The sequence below is a fragment of the Temnothorax americanus genome, unplaced genomic scaffold (genome assembly GCF_048541705.1).
Source record: "Temnothorax americanus isolate GAGA-0224 unplaced genomic scaffold, ASM4854170v1 Scaffold25, whole genome shotgun sequence".
Taxonomy (NCBI): Eukaryota; Metazoa; Arthropoda; class Insecta; order Hymenoptera; family Formicidae; genus Temnothorax; species Temnothorax americanus.
In genome coordinates, this window is record NW_027509391.1 from 1,792,701 (window position 1) to 1,812,924 (window position 20,224).

Genomic DNA, 20,224 nt, shown 5'->3' on the forward strand with positions numbered 1-20,224 from the left:
CGGGTTTCGTTTGATTTTATTACACTAAATTTTTCAATAAGAGAGAAATGAACAAAAACAATAGTATCGTGTTTCACTCACCGTAATAAGAAAGTAAAAAAATTTCTTTAAAACGTCTCTCTAAAAAGTCTCGCTGGACAAAATACAACAAAGGAAATAGAATCACAAGTGCGATCACATCTAGATCTGTGTGACGGATCTAGCATTCGTCTTCCGGCTCGTGGAAACCTGCCAATATGTTTCGCGACCCGATCGACGAATCTATGTAACTCTTCTTACAACGTGCAACAACACATCTTGAGCTCCGCAATGTGAGCAGTCAGTTGTCGCCGTGATATTCCTGATAAGCTTCAAAACCTGCAAGACCTGCTTTCGTGTTTTAACTCATGAGGAACAACGTTTCTCACATTCGGACCGTGCAAATTAAATTATCTCTCTAAGACGTCTACGAACGTTTCCGTATATTGATCATTTTGTTGTTGGTATTCCCGATAAATCTTCTCTGCTTCACCATATGTCCGCACGTCCATCGAATCTGAAACGTATTAGAAAAAACGACAGTTATCAGATGCCGTAATACGCTATATTGAGCTGAAATTCTTATCGTCGCCAATCAAGTTCTATTTACTCCAATTTACGTGCTAATTTATTGCTTCATTCCTGATCTTATCATTCACACTGTTTAACGGAAAATCGCGTTCAAGATGGGTGGAGGTTATAGTTTTTATCTAGCTGCTTTTGCAGCTAAAAAAATGAGACAACATATAAATAGCAGTATCGTTTATTTCTTAACAATTGATCTCCGAATTTGCCAGCTGCTCTCTTTTCTCATTCGCGTTAATTCGCTTATATATTTATTACGTGTAATCTGCCTCCCTTCCCGAAATGATGTAATCATTTAGGGAAGACGCTCGTCTCGCTAAATAGAAAAATAAATAAATCTTTCAGAAAAAGGAAACGAAAGAGCCGACAAATCGCGTGCGCGCCAACATTCTATCTTGATTCTCCTAATTATCCTTAATTTCTAATACCGCCGGGAGTGACGTGATCCGTTTAAGAGCCCACGGCAAGTCTCTCTCGTCTCGTGATTAATTTATGTAGTTTCTTACGGCGCTTAGGAGCCCTGGCGCGAGCGATCAATAAGGAACGAGCGGACGTAGCAGGTACGTGCAACACCTCACCTTACATATATAGTCGGTCGGTCTATACCGCTAATGGTATAGCGACATTCTCGCGTTGCTCTCACCCTTTTGTTGCATTTTATTCGTTCTGCGGAATCGCGACGACACAATCGCGATAATGAGACCAGAAAGGTGCACGTGCATGCCAAGTCCCCTTTTACGTATACTCTTTCATGAGTCACCCGCGATCCATTTCCGCAAAACCCGCGCGCGTAATTGTCGGATAAAGAGCTGCGAATCACCGTTCCGTTCGTTAGGTGGCAATCGCGATACGTAAGGGTGGAAAAACCATTGTCGCGCGCTTGATCCGCTTTGCGGAAACAGAGCTGCGCGATTCCGCGGATCGAAATCCGCCATTCAGGCGAATCACTTTTGGAATCACGGTCGGAACAATATGGCGATCTCGTGGAAAATGATCGCGTGTAATTGGATAATGAACGGTTAACGGGGGGAATTATACGAATGTTCTGAGTGAAACGATACTCACACTCATCAGGTACGGGCTATGTTTCCACGCTAGCGGATCGAATAATACCTTTAATGGCCCTTCGAGCCGCGAGATGATAGCGATACTCGTCCGCCGTTAAATTTAACTGAAAGAAGAAAAGGTCGTACTACGATTAATGAAAGAAGTCGACGCCATATAAATACATTATGACAATGGATACATATTATACGTAAAATTAAAGTTACTACAGCATACTATAGCCTGGAGCAATTTTATTTTTGTGGAAATTTTAGTTTTGAAAAAATTTCTTACAACGATTAACGAACGTGCTTCATTAACTGTGCGTTAATTGTAAGCTCGCCGCCGTGATTATTCCGTAAAATTGTTTTATTAAATTAGAGCGAGGAATAATTATTATAGAATGACAAAAATCGCACGTTTTGGTTGAATTGGAATAAGAAAGGAACGAAGGAAATTGAGACTGTCGCATGTCGGCTAAGAGTTAAAATAGTTTCATCGTTATTGATTCTCTGGTGCATCTCGCGTAGCCTAATACTTTCCTAAAATATTCTTTACGCCGCTTTCAAATAAACAGTTGATTCGCGATACGAATGGAGATACTTGTCGGGCGTCCGACCCATCCGCGAAAAAATTTCCAAAGTCGCCGAAAAACTTCGGGCGCAGATAGCAACTTCCCCCGAGCTCATAAAAAATTCTCTTCTGTCGTCGGTACGAAGGAGTTACGGAGATGCCACGAAGTCGTCGCAGTCGTCGCCGTCGTCGCCGGTACCGGGTGTCTCGCTCTTATTTGCATCTCAATCGCGGCCTAACGTTTCCCCTGGCAACGGCTATGAATTTTATTCCAATCTCATATTTCTGGTCCCCATTGTGGTGTGCGAGTCGCGCCGCGCGTTCTTTGCTATCAATCATCTCCGTCGCTGCCGTTACTCGCCACCTCGGGGCTGTATTCCGAACTTTTGCGCCATCCCGCGCGCGAAGAAGCGAAGAAGAGGTCGACGAGTCTTCGATGATTCCTCCTTTGCGTGAATTTCGCTTCCTCCGCTTGTTCCTTCTCCTCTCTCACTCCCTCACTCTCTCTTCCTCCCCCGATGCCCTCCCCGTCGCAAACGAGAATTCCGCAAACGCCCCCGGGGTCCGTGAAATACGTGAGGGATGCGCGCCTAGACACGCCGGGGATCTTTTCGTGAGAAAATGCAGAGCGCAGCGATTCTTCCTCTTTATCTCGAGCTATCTCGGTTAAACATCGCGACCGAGAAATCTCGTCGGACAGACGAAACACACCGCGACATTCTCCGCATTTTCAATTTTTGTCGCCGCGTCGCGCCATGCCATCCGTTCCGGCTTACGGCATTGTTGATCGTTTCTCTTCCGGATGTTGGCGAGTATTAAGTAAAGTCTCGCGCGAGCGGAATCTCTCCACGAAATCCAACTGGACCGGGAAGACGTCGCGGAAAGTCTCTCGAGAGATCTCTCGCGAAGAGCGCATTGTTTATATTCTCGAGTTAACATTCTCACGCTCTATACGTTTGCTATATTGCACTTAAATAAAACTCGTTAATTCCGATTTCATAAGTAATCGTTCCTGCGACAAAATTCTATATGTGATCAGCAGGCGGCTCGCACGTATAGCCCTTTAATCATCATTCTTTCGTCACAAAGACCCACAGGCTTGATCCTGGAAACGGACAATATTATCGGATAAAAAACGGACGATATATATTATCAGATAAAAATGGAGGAAGCGTGGTGAAACTCATAATGCTCGTCAACGGGTTAAAGAAATGGACGGAACGCAGGATATTGCCGGATCGTCATATTCCCCCTTCAATAAAAGTATCCTATCAGCGTCTCCGTAACCCTGGCGCATTTTCTCATCGCGACGATATCTCGTAGAAACGCGGAGGGCAAGACGATGAGCTCCGTTCTCTCTCGCCCCTTTCAATCCTTTTACTGAAAGAGATATACGTACGCCACCATACGTGAAGACGGGACAAAGCATCGAATGTCTTAAAAAAAAATTATGCTGCATAGATATTTTATTCCCGAATTTATGCGGACTATATCGAGATGATAGCTGTCTATTTTTTAAAAAATTTCCTTAATTTAAGAAATAGCCTTTTTAAATTATATTTAATATATAAATATTAAATATTTAATTTAAAACATTTTTTTTAATCTAGGAAATCTAATTTTGCAGATAAGCAGGCTTTACTGCGAAAAATAGAATTGAAATTGGTACATAATTATTCGATAAAATTCTATTTAATCGTTCCTTTTTTTATTGTTTTGTATGTTTGATTCATCATTTTTCCTGCTACATGGTTATTAATATTGCATTAATGGCAACGGGTATCAATTTTAAGGTTTAATAAGATTACGGATAATGAAGCTAATAAGTAGCAAAACTTCATTAATTATTAAAATTATCGATTTATATCAATTGCTATCTTCTATTATCTATTTATTAATTATGAAATTTATTTCCTCTATACAGAGAATTCTCCGTATTGAATTATTTTTTGTATTTTCGGTGAGATACGTAATATAAAATATTAACGGGGCGTTTTATGTAACATCGATAAGGCTATATAACCGTAATATTTACATTCCTTCGAAATGTTTCAGAGACAAAGGAGTGTTGTTTGCGCTTGTCCATGAGCACACACCTTAATAGCTTTGTGACACATCCACTATATATATATATATATATATATATATATATATATATTTAATAGATACATAATTATCTTGAAACTTGAAGAATGCGTTAATGAAGGTGAGCGATATTCCTTGTGTATAACATTACTGGAGCGTTATTACAAAGCACCCTAAACATTGTTAACTAATATCGATCAATACCAATAGAAAACTAAGAATGTGATATCAGAAGTTGCAAATGAGCTAGCTGTCAATATCACAATTTTAAAACCCATCAATGTTTTGAATTTAATACTAAAACTACAGACGAGATTTATGTATCTACTTATTTCTACTATTTAAATATACTATATATATATATCTTTTGAAAAAAAGAATGAAGAGAGCAAGTGTAAATTGATCAAATTAATCATTTACACATTGCAACAAAAGTCGCGAAGTATCTCAGAAAATGTATACCGTTATAAATTTGATAAAAAAGTTACAAGCCAATCATTTTGACTACTTTGATATTTCTAGTGTTAGTCTAGTGTTAACACATCTGAAGAGCAGAATCATTTTTTTTTTACAATTTTATTTTAATATTTATTTATATTTTGTATTTCTCTCTCTCTCTCTCTATATATATATATATATATATATATAAGAGCATACTCAGAAATCGAGTCTGAAGTGGTTAAAGAACGAATTCGCAGAGGCAAAGTGCCTTCATTCCTTTCACAATGCCCGAGCTCAATTACATCGTGTCTCAGTATTATGAGATCCGCGATGTCCATGTCAATATCGTAAAGATATAAAAATACGATACCGTAAAAGAATCCCTAGTGCGATATCGGTTATCAGTCCGTGGAAATATCGCGGATTCACTCGCACCTGCCGCGATACCTATACCAGCCGCCGCGATCGATAATTCGTTTCGAAGAATTCCCCATGGTTTCGGACGCGAAGACGAGAGGACGAAAACTGAAACTCAAAGTTCCGGCGGCGGCGAATCCGAGTCGCGCGAACGCACAGGTCTGACTGGATTGTTCATTGTTCGGCCGGCCGATTCTCTGCCAACTTGTTTTCTGGGTTGCCACTTAGGCATATATAGATCGCCGAATTATATACAGCTCGCTCTTTCTCGTATACTGCGGTAAGCCTACGGCACGCCGTTACAACACGCTCGGCGAGGCGTCCGACGGATCGATACTTTCGAGATTACCCACGCTAATTGCAAGTCCAAGGCCTAAGACGAAATATGTTACGGCCGAAACGGTTATTTTCGCGACTTCAAACGTACAACGAGCTCTTTGTTCTTTTTTTTTTCTTATAATAATTATGGATAACGGGTGCGTATATCTCGACACGTGAAAATAGTCATTGGTTTTAGCCAGTTAGAATATTATTTCGTTGCAAGAGGGCGACTCAACGATAATTACGTTGGCGAAACGTAGGGTGTCGATCGCACGAAATTCTGGCTACCGCTATCAAAGCTCGCTTATCGGGGCGCTCGTCGGGCCTATGGCGTCGACGGGACGCTGTAAAATCGATATCGTTCTGAGAAAGCCGGGCGTTATTGCGTCATATAATCGATATAATCCAGCCAGGAGAGCAAAGCCGGAGCGCTGTCAAAAGCATCCGAGTATACACGTCGGTCGGCCGCGGATTACAGCAGATTCAATAAGATCCTCGACTTCCCTAAGCGCACGCGACACATACACATCGCGCGTTTCCCCTGGAGATCTCGAAAGGGGCCAACTACCGCCGGGCGTCAGATCCGGAAGGAAGACATGGCACGGCGAACGGGACAAGACGCGCGCGATAGACGTCGGGGAAACGTCACGTAGCGACGGGCTTCCTTTCGATTCCGAAAATCCTCCTCTTCGGGGGGGGGGGGGGCATGCGTCTTCTTTCGGTAATACGACGTCGCTCGACCACGATCTCAGACGCATTTTTCGACGCTAATAGAGACGAAAAAGCGCGCTGCCCGACGCGACGAGGGAGAAAAACCGCGCGTTACGTCCGACCGCGACGAGTTTTTCGCGAAACACGTTGAAAGTTGCATAAACAGCAGTCCGCGACCATTCGCGATTGATATTTGAACGCGATCGTCGAGCACAACGCGGTAAAAGCGCGCTCGATTACACGCGACAAGGTATAAAACAAATTCGTTTGGCGGCTCGTTTTTACGAAGTTTTCCCCGCCCACGCGGGCAACCGCATTTTCCGATGAAGCCTACGGTGTGAAAAATGCGTTTGCCCTCTGTAAATACGCGACCGAAATTAGCCGCCGATGATTTCGAACGCGTTGTTTGAAAAGTCGATTCCCAGATACGAGTCGCGCGGGAAATTAACACCATTACATCGATAATTAATTTCGATTATCAATTATTTATTGACGAAATGACAATCGAGTAAATTTGCATGGAAATTCGTGCGCAAAAATCAAATTCAAATCAATTCTCGTCGCGCGTGATTTGCTATGCGCATTACCGGCACAATACATACCGTCAATTAATTAATATTTGATATCTAACCCAATTAGAAATGCGGTTTCATTAGAAAATATTCGGTTAAACGCGCGCGTCATATGTACGACGCACGGGCGGGAAATTAAATACGATTTACTAATTGAACGATATGTCAATCTGGCGTATGTGTATGGAAAACTTCTGTCGCTGCAAGAAGCATGAATATATAAAACGCCGGCGGTTATCTGGTTTGCGCGGGCTAAAACCGGTGGTCGCTATTTTAAGGCCACGTAACAAGGCGTGAACGTAAAACGTACGTAATGCGGCCGTGAAACTAAAACTGGAAGGGGCTATTTCCATATTTTCGCGAAGTTTCCGTATCCGATGGAAAGCTACATACAGTTAGTCACGGACTATGTTACGCGGTTTAACGGACAAAGGATTAATTATGGTATTATTTCGAGTAATTTGCGCGCCACACGTTACTTATTTCCACCAGCAAACTTTTTCTATTTACTTTCTATATTTGTTTGAAGACCTATTAAAAAATTGGAACTACGTTAAAAATGAGAAAAATATGAAACCTGAAAATTTCGTCATTGACAATCTTGATTAAATTAAAGCTTGATTAAAATTTAACGGTCTTTATATGAAAATACTAAAATATTTATTCAGAGCAGAGATTTTAGAACCTAAAAATTGTAATTTTTTAATATTTTGTTATATTAAAAGAATAGCGACTTTTTTATCATTTTCCAGATAAATAGCGAAATAAAACTTAGCAGTTTCTAAAATTATTTGAAGTTTAATTTAAGATTTATATAACAATATTTTTGCGAACGATGTATCATATGGTATGAAAATATTAATAGACGGAGAATTTTTAATCTAATTAACCTAATTACTTAAGTGAACATCGATTAGTATTTTTACACCACATTCTCTGCCCCCCCCCCTCTCTCTCTCTCTCTCTCAACCTCAACCTCTGTGCCTTCGATCAATAAATTTAAAACCAAAGTGTTCTCGTCGAATATCTACAGACACTTGTAAGTCCATCGACGAATCGTTTCGCACATTCGTCCGATGACACATTTGTTTGTTTGATTGAATTTTTTCGCCGCAAGCTGGCCCCTGGCTTTGATTTATTCGCGTGCAACGCGCGCGCTCTGTAGCCTCGGGGTACAACCAGCAAATTTATGGCATACGATTTTCCACGGTCACGTACGTATATAATCGCGGTCTGACCGACTCACGCCTCCGTCCACTTCCCGATATCGCGCCAGATAATGCCCGCCGATAAGTCTCAGCAATCTGTCGGCATCCGCATTGTCCTCCGTATACGCATAAATTCGCATATTTCCTCCCACGGAATATTCCATATTCCGTGTGACCCATATTGCAAGGATCACGCGCAGGTAGAAAGAAAATGCAGATTAAATGACTTCCGCCCTGTGGACTCATATTGATTTTCTCCCATCGACAACCTAAAGCTTCTTACTTGGCTTACGCGAGAATGGACCGATTGTCGACGCGAAATGGAACAAAACGCATATTAAGTGACAATTAGCAATTTTATATTTAACAATCTAGTGATATCGCACTCGTTCTGTTCTATATTCCCAAATTTTTTCCATGATACTTTCGATATATACATATAATATTTTATTTTTAACGGTCTCAAAAGCGAGATTAATTCAGTTTATCAAATCAATCGTTAATCAAAGCTCCCAAAGCCAAATGTCATGTCTAAGCACGTGTTATCTCAGTTGAATTCAGTAGCGAGAATCAATCTAGTTAGATGCGCCTTCAATCATCAATTGCTACAGAACACGGAAGGAACATTCGTGCTAATTGAATGGATGCGGTTGCATATCAGATACGCATCACGTGCGTGCAACGTTAAATCTAAATTCTAGCGACGAAGTGATTCGTTATGAACGACAAATAAAACGAAAGATCTGCTGCATTATATTCTACATAATTCTATATAAATCCTACATTAAATAACGTTCGCAGGTGCAACAATGAGTTATTTTTAACGGTCTACTAAAGTCACTTTGGATCGTCAAAATCGATTGTCGCCGAGGTTCTCGCACTTACTTTCTTGTACGGAAAGAGCGGAGGGATTCGAGGGTTTTGGTGTCTGGCGTAACTCCTCGCGATAAGGAAATTCTCAGATATAGGAGCCGTCGCGCTTTCTCTACAGGGCTCTTCTGGATTGAAGAAGGACTTCGTCGGTCGAACTGTGCGACAGTTCACTCGACCGACTACGGTTCGACACGTTACGGACAGAAGGCAGTTTTACACTGACCCCTCTGTGCCACTAGAACCTCTATGTATATCACCGTCTACTACGTACATTGCGTGACTGAGTTTGTGTGAGTGCGTATCCGTAGTGACGGTCGCTTACTTACGCGTCTGTCCGGGTCTTGGTAGACATTAATGCCGAGTTTACACCCAATACACGTCGACAATGACCTGGCAGACCTAGACGTCTTTGTCCGACACAGAACTTTCAATATCCTTCTTTCATTTAGATGTTTTTTTTATATGATGATTTGGAAAAAATATATTGCGTGAATTGAACAATTAATTTAATTCTGATCAAGGTTACGACTTCTTAGAAAGATAATAACTATACAGAAAAAAAAAATGTTTATATTTTATTGGAAAATTAAAAAGATAAGATAATCCAATTTTTCAACTTGTTATAAAATTCATTACGTGTGCATCTTGCAATTTCACAAAATTTTAGTAAAAAATAAATTTTACGATTCTTTTTGTCAGATATTTTAAAAGAAACTTAGTTTAGATGTTTTGGAATTCTGAAAAGAAATGCCGTAAGAAATTTGAAATTTTTTTCGAATAAAAACATTTAAATTATTATCAATAATTATATATATATTAATTTAGAATTGAGTTTTTCTATTATTATGCAGAAAGAATGGTTTTGCAGAAGTATATAAAAATTAAGTCAAATACAAATCTAAAAATAATTACGTAGGACGCTCAAACATGATGATGATGTTGCAAAAAGTTTTGACATTCTAGCAACTAGCTTGAACATCTAAAGCCGGGTCCAGGCTTGTATCGTATCACCGTATTATATTATGATATTATCTTATCAAAATACGGATATGTTAGTTATTAATGATATGCCAAGGTCTTTATTTTCAATCTGTATACGGGATACAAATACGTATCGAAAACAAATACCTTGGCATATCATTATAACCAGCATATCCGTATTTTGATAAGAAAATATCATGATATGGTGATACGATACAAGTCTGGACGCGGCTTAATGTGAATATTTAAATAATTAAGAAAATAATTTTTAAATTTGTATTTAGCTAAATTTTTGAACATCCTAGCAAGTCGTTCTTTCCGTACACAGTTGTTTGAACCAATAAAGTGTATACAAACACGATAAAACACATGACGCTAATGGCCTAAAACCAGCGTTTAACTGTACCTACTTGTCTTGATAGCAATGAGGCAATGTTTAAGAAACTCTTGGAGACTTAATAGTCAAATAAGCCAGCAGTAAATAACCAAAGATTATACTAAATACTATATAAAAACCCCGAGCTATATATACATTCCAAAGTGTTAGAAGGAAACATTCCAAAATTTTGTCTTTATCCATTATTTTATTTTATTTTTCTCAAAAAATAATCTGTGAATAAGCGATAATCTTAATTCCGCGAAAACTAGTAAACCGTGAATTGTAGAAAATGCGCGAACAAAAGACGTGAATATGGGACAGTCGCATTTGCATTAAACGTTGAAGGTTCTCCAACTGCATGGAAATTTCTTCATCGATTAAAGGGTTATTTGTAGTGAAAGGCCAATTACTTTATGAGAATAAACATTCTACCGAGCAACATCTACTACAATTCTTTTTTTACGCTAAGCTTATTGTATAGAATGCGTTCAGAAACTTGAAAGGAAGAATACGCATGGTTTGCTGTTTGCAACTAGTTTCTTACGTAATTTCATACATTCTCACTGATGAAATTTTAAAAACGGAAGTGGAAAGAGCGCGGTTCTTCCTCGTGGAAGATCTTTCGCGTTCAGTCGGAGAACAATGAAAAATTGATAAATCTGCTCGGTCGAAGAGGACTACACCGAAATACTTGGGGAATTATTCCTTCGGATATGATTCCCCGAGTATCACGTTGCTCGAAAAATCGACTATCAAGAGCGCCGTTCCTTAACGGAATTTCTCGCATCTAACAGAATTTCCCGTGTCTTTTCAATTACCTCCACGATCTCGACGAGACGCTCGATCTTTCCTTCCGTCATGCCTTCCTTCTAACGACGGTGGAAGTCTCCAAAACTCGCGGAATCCTCCAGTCGACGCGCGCGTAATTTGCATACGATTAATCTTGATCAACGGCGGCGGCGGCGGCGGCTGCGGCACCCTCGTCCGAGGAATGCCTCGTCTTCGTCCTTGATCCAGCGGGAATCGGGTTAAATGGCGAACGCGCCTACCGAGGCCATGATGGATCGTTACGTCTTGGCAAACCGAGGCTGCGCCAAGATGAATTCGGCATGGCGGAATCGATCTAATTAAGCACACGCACGGTCGCGCGTGGAACAAGACGTGTCGGGAGGATGCGAACTGATTGAATTGAGGTATGCAGATTTGCGTCAACAGAATATTCCGAATTGCGTCGCGCTCCGACAACGGGGCCGCGTTATTGTGTCGCGGATTGCGACGATACGATCGTCTGTAAAATCACATAAGCTTACGTCTTTTCCCTATAATTTGTCTCTCGTGCGAATTTTCTTGATTTTAAATTGATAGTCGCGATTGATCGCGCGTGTCTTCCGACGGTGAAAGAATGAATTGGTATAATGCTCTGACTTTATATTGTACCTATTGACACGCGGAACGATTGATTTTCTTTTTTATTTAACAGAATATTATTGCGCATAACGCGGAAGTTCCAAGTTACATCACGTGTTCATCCAGCCAGATGAGTGAGTTACATAACTTAGACTTATGGAAGATGGATTGCCGCGTCTCAGCGAGACGTTATATATTATCTCAGAACGGATTTAGTTGCGGGAATCGATCTAATTAGATACGCCTTCATCAATTGCTACGAGACAAGGAGCATTCGTGTTGATTGAACCGAGGTGTGGTGAACAGATTTGCGTTATGTGCGCGCGCAGCGTTAAAACCTAATCTCGCAAAAACGTCGCTCGCTCGCTCGCAAACTTCGTGTGTGGAAGGAAGTTTCCATACGTTACATTTCTTATGTTTGTTCGATATTAAAGTCATAAATTGATATTCGCGGGAATATCAGCTCGTATGATCCGCAAATATAGAAATTTGCAGCATACACGGTATATAATCATTGTTTATTTGGCGCGTGCACGCGCGCGCAACCCGATCGTTGCTATCTTCGATACTTCCATCTCCCCCTTTTTTTTCGTGCTCGTTACCGACGCACTCGATATTATTATGGTTCAGAGAACCAAAAAGCAAAAAACTCGAAATTTCCATTGTTAATGACGCGAGAGCATCCCGTCCGACGTGTTATCGTTATCTTCCGCCAGAGTGTAAGCTCGCTACTGGATAAGCGAACGAATTTAATCGCGTATCTCTGAATTTTCCGCGCGATAAAACTCGCCTCGTCCGACCCCTTCGCCCCCATCGACGTAGTGAATATTTAATTACCAAAAATGAACCGTTTCGAACCAATCTATCTTGTGTTATTAAAAAAGCAATTGTGTATTTTAACTTTCTCGTAAAATAATAACGCCATTATTTTATGTATTATTAATTCCGGGAATATACATCATTATCGAGAGAAATATTTTTTCTTTATCTTATTAAAAGAATGTTAAATGAGAACTTTATTAAAAGGAAATTATTTTTGCATCGGGAAACTTCATTATTTATTATTATTATATATTTTAGATTTATGATAATACATCAGAAAGTCGATAGAAAGAAGCTTCTAAAATCTACATCGATATCCAAGAAAGTAATTTAGAAACTTCGATAATAGTGTCTATATAGTTATCACTTTTCTATTATTCTTTTATTATAATTTTAAAGTTATATCTTCCAAGTATGCCGTTTTACTCGGTTTTCGAACATATACGTTTAACAATAAGTTCTCCTTTTAATCGAACACAATTCTTTTACTATATTTGTTCCAAATTATAGTTTAACTCTTAAGATAAGAAAATCTTATCGCACGAGAGTATCTCGTATTTTAAATGTGAGTTTGAGCAAACTCTCTCGAACGCGAGGAGCAGCAGATTTAATGTGCCCCGATATTGTGTATTCCGAGAGAATAAAACAACGCGACGCGAAGTATCTCGTATTCCTTGCCTCTCTTATCAGCAAAGCTCATTGAGATACAAAAACTATATATACTATTCATTTAGTATTATCGGGTTCAGGGGGGCATGAAGAGCTTAATTTCGCCGACGATTGATCCCGAATCTCCATGTCGAGTGGGATCTCATCAGAAACCGCGATCGCGGGCAGGGCGAGCGCCGTACCGAATCCTCGGGGGGATTAACCCTCTCGATTTATTTCGACCGATCTAACTCACTCTCCGGCCGGAGAGGAATCTTCGCGGAGACACTTGAGGGACGTGATGCTGATGAAGGATCTCCATTTCGCCAGTGGAGACCCTCCTGTAACCAGTAGCGGTACTCGCGAGCTCTCTCGAGTTACCGGGGGGAGGGGGGAGAAAGCTATCTCGGCCGTGTTCCCGTGAATGCGCATTATCCGCATTGTGTTGCCCGATGATTGCCGAGCTAAGGATACCGCAGGCAGGATGCTGAGGGAGATCGCAGTCGCGTGACGCGCGTCGTCATTTATCTCGCGCGGAATTTCAGATATTTCCCGAGACGCGCGCGCGATTATTGCGAGACAAGCGGGGTGTAATTAACACGAGCGTCCCGGAATAAACGAACGCAAGGGTTCGTGCACGCGCGCATCGACGACCGATCCGCCGATTAATCACGCCAATTATAGTGGAATCGCTTCCGCTCCGATAATATCGGCAAACTGTTGAGCCCGATTACGCGCGACGTTTAGACGCGAATTGCAAAATTTTCCTCCCGGAGGGAAGCCGTGATCGTCCGATGCCGCGCACGCGACACGTTGAAATACCGCTCTCGCGCAAATCGCGTATACGAACACGTCCGTCGCGGATATAATTACGCTAACAAGCCGGAACACCGTTGGTAACGGACGCGGCGGGCGCGCGCTCGTTTAATCCTCGCGGAATCACAGTCGGCGCGTTCTCAAAGATTTTCGAGTACTTACGTTTGCACAACCGGTGTTGCTTACCGCCTTTCGTTGCCTGCTCGACGGCCCAAAGTAAGCGGCGCATATTCCGCCGACGTCGTCGTCGCGCGCATCTGCGAATGACAGCAGTTGTTTCCAAGTTTATCCGGAAGCTGCGGAACGTATTCAGCCTCTTAATTCGTTCGTCTACCAACGTCGGAGGAAGCGAGAGAAGACACACGTACGATAATCGCCACGTGTATCCACCGCAAAGCCGCCAGGCTAGAGACAGTCTCGTACGTGAGCCTGCTCTCTCTCGCGCTCTCTCGCTTTATTCTTCCCTTCGTTAGCTAAATTTGTTCCATTATCATGCCGATGCGGTTTAAGTGACTTAAGGCAAGCGAAACAGAAATGTGTGGAAAAATTTAATCACGTCAAAGCATAAAGTTTCCGAAAGAGGATTAAATTTGCAACGTAGCTGGATAAAGTAAATAAAATGATTTAGGTGAACTTTACGGCGCAAACTGAAATAATAAAAGCATCACGAAATATAGATAAAGACGCGTGATAATAATAATATATAAAACAAAACAAAATATTAAATCGACATTTATGTCGAATTTGTGCGAATGTTCCATTAAATTTTGTTCTTCTGTGTTATAATAAAACGGAGGATCTCGTTAATGTAAGAATGGTATTGCGGATCGCGAAAATCCCTCACGAAGCGAAGTCCGTGCGAAACGCGAAGTAGGAATCGGGACTGCTGCGCCGGAAAGCTCTAAATTTATCGCCAATAGCTTCCTAGGTGCGCGAAAAGCTATCTTTGATCTCTCTCGCACTGATTTATAGATCCCACTTTAATATAGCGAAAAGGGGCGAAAATCGACTCGCGAGAAATAGGAAGAGAAATAGGATTCTTCTGCATTTCGTTTATACTTCACGCCAAACGTATTAACGCCAAAACACAATCTTTTTTTTCACTTCTTTCGCGAAATGCCAGAATCGTTAATCGGAAACTATTCCTCGTTGTGGAATAATTGACCGCGATTCCTTTTCTTTCCGTGCCACGAGCAGTGATCCTGCCCTGGGGGGGACAAAGTTAAATGCCGTATCGGGCAAAATTACGGCAACTTAATCTCCGTCTTAATTTCTTTTTTCCTGCAGCCGCGCCCTTTTGCGCCCAGCGCAAAAACTTCCGGACATTCCGGACACGTAGACGATTGGACTAAACTTCTCTTTAAAACGTTTCGTGGCCGCGCGAATATATGCCGCTCTAAGAAAATGTTAAAAACATTCTCTCGCGGACTGTCTCTCGTTTCCTTTATATAACAGTCGTAATTACACCCTTAATTCGAATAAAATGTTGTTCACTCAGGGCGGTATAATTTACGAGCCTGTACTTCAGCTCTCGTTTCTGACCTTTCAAAATTTATTTACTTTATTTTCGTATTTATCAACTTGCTTCGTCGTTTCAACGTTTCCGATTACATTTAATTTTTTCATGATACTCCTAACCGTAAATGATCGATAAATGCTTGATAAATGATACACAACTTTGTTTGAGTCATTTGATTCCGCAGTTTTATATGCCGTTCTTGATCCGGAAATATAATAATGGTCAAATCACATTTAAACCGGCAGGAAACATGATTAATTACGATCTCACAGAATTTTATATAATAATGTACATGCGCATGCTGGATATTTTATTACATATATATTTCAAATATATTTCAAATTAAATAAAATAGATGGAAAGGCAAAAGGTGTTAAAATTTTCCTTTATCAGGGCCTAATAAATGCAATTTATTTGAAAAAAAAAATATTTCGATTTTGTGTTTCAGATCAAGCCGGACGGTGGACGTTGTGCTGCATACCGTTCAAAATGGTGAGTTTTACGCGGTGGTAGACATATATGGAATATATAAAAAATTGAAAATTTGTTCTGGTTTCATATAGTTTTTCAGATATAAAGTTATACATAAACTTATTTTACCATTCAAGTATTTTTTATTTTATCCATTTCTAAAACTACATTTTATTGTTACGGAAAATTAAACACAGTCCAGAACTAAATATTCGTAGCCCGTTCAAGAAAATAGACAATCTATCTAGATGTTACATTCACAGATCTATCATTTCAAATTAAAATAATAAATAATTATAGCACTTACCTGTACGATACGTAACAGAATGGTCTCCTAAAGTACTCTTTTCTCATGTTCTTCCATCGCGCTCACACTTAATACGATCATATACGTACGCTAATCGCGAGGTGGTTCCTGCCTTCTGATATCAAGCAAGACGCGTTCCCGCAAAGTACACGCGAAATATTAAGATAACTTAAATAATTCTTATTCATAATTGCGCGTCGACTCTGTGTAAGACGAGTAATATCTAGCGCGAAAATACCCGCTTCGATATATACTCATCGTTTGCAAATCGTTGATCGGAAGAGTTAATTATTCCCGCGAGCCGATAGTCTTTCATCGTTTGTAAAATATTTACTGTGTGTTTCGTAAAATATTAACTAAAGATGTACTTGACGCAAGGCACTACCACGTCTCTTGGTCGACTGATAATAAAACCTCGCGCCGCTACTTGTGTATTCGAGCTAGTGTCGGCTAGTGAATAATAGTGCGGTGACTTTACGTAACCAGCGCGTCGTCGTAGGTAAATGCCAAACATTGTTTTGCCACCGTTACGAAACATTTAATGCCTTGTAAAGTTTACTTTACGTTTAAAATACGTCGAATATTTTCTTCAATGTGTCGCGGCCCATTACGGCGCTCGTCGTTACTTGAAACCAAACCGACATAGTGTGTGTGTGACTCACTATCAGGTGCTCTCCACTTGACTCTAAGTACATTGCATTCTAATCTTGATATATTAGAAGAGAAAATTCAGAACACAATGCATATCGTTAAGGAAATAATAATCGTAGATATCCTAGCGGAACGATAATTTACATTTTCCATTCCCTATCATCGCTTCGATCTTTACGTTTGAGTGAATAAAACGCAATTATCACGTTAATATCAATTCATCGCCGCTGCAAACTATTTAATACACACAATATCGCATTTTACACGTTAAATCTGCAAATTTACGTGATTAATAATGATAATACAAATATTTCTCGCTTCTGATATTCGTTTTTATTCGCAATTCTCTCTTTTCATGAATGAAAATTAATGAAGAACACGGAACAATTTCGATGCGTTTCAGCAGTTCGTTGCGTAAAGTATCGTTTTCGATTTATTATATATCTCAAATGGTATAAATATTAATTAATTTGTTGCTTTTTATTACTGCTCACATTTCATACGAAATACAAAAACGTTTGATAAATATAATCAAATGACGTTCGAATAGAAATACGCAATTAAAATATATATACTAAATAATTTCAATAAAATTTCATACCGTAGCGAATCCGAGATGATACGAAATAATGTATTAGAAAGTCGTGAATTTTTTTGAAACTTATTTAACCCGTAATTCACTGAATTTTTTATTGTTGTTTTTTCCCTCAATAACATTTGAGTCTCAACGCTATCGTTATCTCGTTCCTGTTAATGAAACATTCTATTCCACTTTATATTTGAAGTTTGGACAATTCGGGACGTGAATCTACCCCGTATACGTATTCCATTCTGAAAGCACGTGCTTTCATCCCCTTATTCGATCGCTCTTTGCCTTCGATCCGCGGCAATAAATTCCATCGTCTCGCGCTTTATTGTTGCGTCTCCTTTCAATTTTTACGCCATTCGCGAACGCGTAAACATCGATCTTCGTGTTTCTATGAGTCGATGTTGCATCGTCAAGCGCGACAAATAAAAGCCCTGGGCTTGTACATATGAGCACGATTCTCGCCGGCAATATTTAACCAGTCAGTTCGGGTGTGTCAAACGTACTCGTCGATAATCGCCTTCGGCGAAAATTGATGGGAGAGGTATCGTCGCTCGTGGGATTTTCTGTTTTCGAAATTGCAATTTCGGGGCCACGGCAAAATATGAACGAAAACGAAGCGAAACGCGTACGTACGAGTGGTCGTCTCTCCTATACCCGATAAAATTGATTTACCCTTATGTCTACACGTTTTTAATTAAACAAATAATTACATTATTTGCGCGCGTACTCAATTAATGGGAATTTTAATAAATTTACATAATTATTTAATAAATTTCTCCATATTGAGTGGCATACAATTATTTCTCGACTATATTTAGCTATGTAATATATTTGTCAACGTGTATAATTGTATATCGATCATATAAAATATTTCGATTGTAATATAGGCAGCGGCATTAGATAAGTTGGCATGTGAAAAGATATTGACGTCTAATATTCCGTTATAATTGTTCGAGCGATATTTATCGATAGCTTACTTAATACAAAATATCGTGTAAAATAGACGGGCCGCTAATAATTATAGCGATACGATGGAATACTGTCACAATTATTCGAAATACTATAAAATTAATGTAATTATCGATATTTTTTAATGATTTTACTGATACTTGCAATCTTCGCTAAAGGAATACGAAATGTTTCTAGTTAGTTCAATTCCCTCACCAATCACCCTCACCAATCACCCTTACCAGCCACTCGATATTTTTTTCGCTCTTACAAATATACATTGTTTAAATAAATCATGCATTGATTCCCAACAGCGGGCGTCCACTCTGTCAGCAGCGAAGAATATCTGTTGCTAAAACCCTACTATACATATTCCTGAATTTTCTAATTAATTCTAAAAACGTACTTACACACATTTACACTCTATTAAAAAGAGACTAATAATTCTAGAATTATTGCTAAATCATAATTGCCAGGAAAATATGATATTTACAAATTAAATCCGAGACTGAGTCGAAGCTGTTTCGTCGCGAATTATTTTCTGAAACCCGGTCCAAAAAATGGATCTTTTCTCTCGGAGAAAACCGTGTAAGAAAATCACAAGATGTTTCTTTCTTTTTCTTTAAACTCGTAAGAATTGCGCGTTTTGCCGTGGCGTCGAACGTAAAGATAAACTATCACAGTAATCGCCACGAAAATGCGCGCCGCTAGAGTGCGACGAACAGGAGAGGCTTTACCGAGTGAAAACGTAAAACTTCAATTAATTCTGCGCGTCTAGTTGAAGCGAAATGCTTCCGAAGCTTAGCCTAATTAAACGGCACACGTTCAAAACGTGTCCATGTGAATGGTATCCATGCTGGAGTACATGTTGGGCACGCTGTTCCTGCTGCCCTGGCCGAAGACAGCCACGTCGACGGCCTCGTCGTCCAGCTCCTCCGAGAAAGTCACCAGGACCTGTACATTCCACAGCAGATTATGTGACGCGTAATCCGCAAACTAATTATCATAAAAAATCAACTCGGCCGTTGTGAAAAGAAAGGACGAAATAAGAATTTTAACGCGTTAGACTTTATAATGGAAATGGAATGTATCTCGGATCCTCTTGGAATTAAAGTTCCAACGGCAAGTGAACTGACGAAAACTTTATTCGTAATATTAGTTTTTTGGCGGATAATTTTCTTTTTCTTCGTAACAAATGTCTGCAACATTTGGAGGTACTTCCATGGAACGCGCAATTTTGCTTTGCCGATCAAACCTCGCGTAACACTCGCGCCTGCAATTATCGCGGCTGCGAGTCGCAAAACTGAAGTTCCACCGAGAACTGGGTGCAAACTTTGGGTCGTTGCGTCGCTGCAGTTTCGTGCGTGCTTCGCGTTGAAACACGTTCTCGCAACGGCGATGGGTGAACGGCGGTCGGTGGGCGGCAGGACGAAGGGCTTTACTTGCAACGAAGACTCATAAAAATCTCAAAACTTTCCCGACCGGCCAAGTTCGCCCCCGGTTTACATACAAACACGCCGCGATACTGCAAAAAATTCCCACTTTGTTTGCGAGATCGCCGTACCGTCTTTGCGTCACGGTGAGAAATGCATTTACATAATGTCCTGACGCCGCGGGTAAACTTGGAACGATCTTTTTCTTGGAAAATATACGGGCCGAGTTGGCTATCGTTAGATAGCTTGATATTTTAAAATTTACCGTTTGTGATTGTATCGTAATTATCACAAGAGAAACAAGTTGAGCGCCTAAGTCGGAAAAAATTGCCAAGTATTATTAATAATACAATGAAGTGTGCATTAATATTATTTGCATGAAATATAAATTTTAAATGCGCAATT

At 40.1% G+C, this 20,224-nt stretch overlaps 2 protein-coding genes and 1 long non-coding RNA gene across 16 annotated transcripts in view; 1 reads left to right on the plus strand and 2 right to left on the minus strand.

Annotated features, from left to right (window-relative positions):
- Positions 1-11,580, minus strand: part of Mdr49 (Multi drug resistance 49) — a 56,304-nt gene extending 44,724 nt beyond the window's left edge. For 2 of the 7 annotated variants that reach the window (XM_077408785.1, XM_077408776.1), the window contains exons 1-3: positions 8,861-9,072; positions 1,669-1,774; positions 82-535 (exon numbers count right to left, since the gene is read on the minus strand). The gene's annotated coding sequence lies outside the window, so the exon portion shown is untranslated. Of the gene's footprint in view, positions 1-81; positions 536-1,668; positions 1,775-5,116; positions 5,327-8,860; positions 9,073-11,026 lie in introns of those variants that run through there. The other 5 variants (XM_077408778.1, XM_077408781.1, XM_077408777.1 and 2 more) reach the window with 5 other exon arrangements.
- LOC143898959 (uncharacterized) overlaps positions 1-16,191 on the plus strand; it is a 190,597-nt gene extending 174,406 nt beyond the window's left edge. Inside the window, exon 4 of the long non-coding RNA XR_013257340.1 lies at positions 15,869-16,191. This is a non-coding gene — a long non-coding RNA (uncharacterized LOC143898959). The remainder of the gene's footprint in view (positions 1-15,868) is intronic.
- A 1,222-nt stretch (positions 16,192-17,413) lies between these two features.
- Ldd (lipid droplet defective) overlaps positions 17,414-20,224 on the minus strand; it is a 36,508-nt gene continuing 33,697 nt past the window's right edge. For all 8 annotated transcript variants that reach the window (XM_077408772.1, XM_077408768.1, XM_077408773.1 and 5 more), the window contains one exon: positions 17,414-19,340. In XM_077408772.1, the coding sequence (XP_077264898.1) occupies positions 19,212-19,340 (129 nt within the window). In that variant the 3' untranslated portion in view covers positions 17,414-19,211. The remainder of the gene's footprint in view (positions 19,341-20,224) is intronic.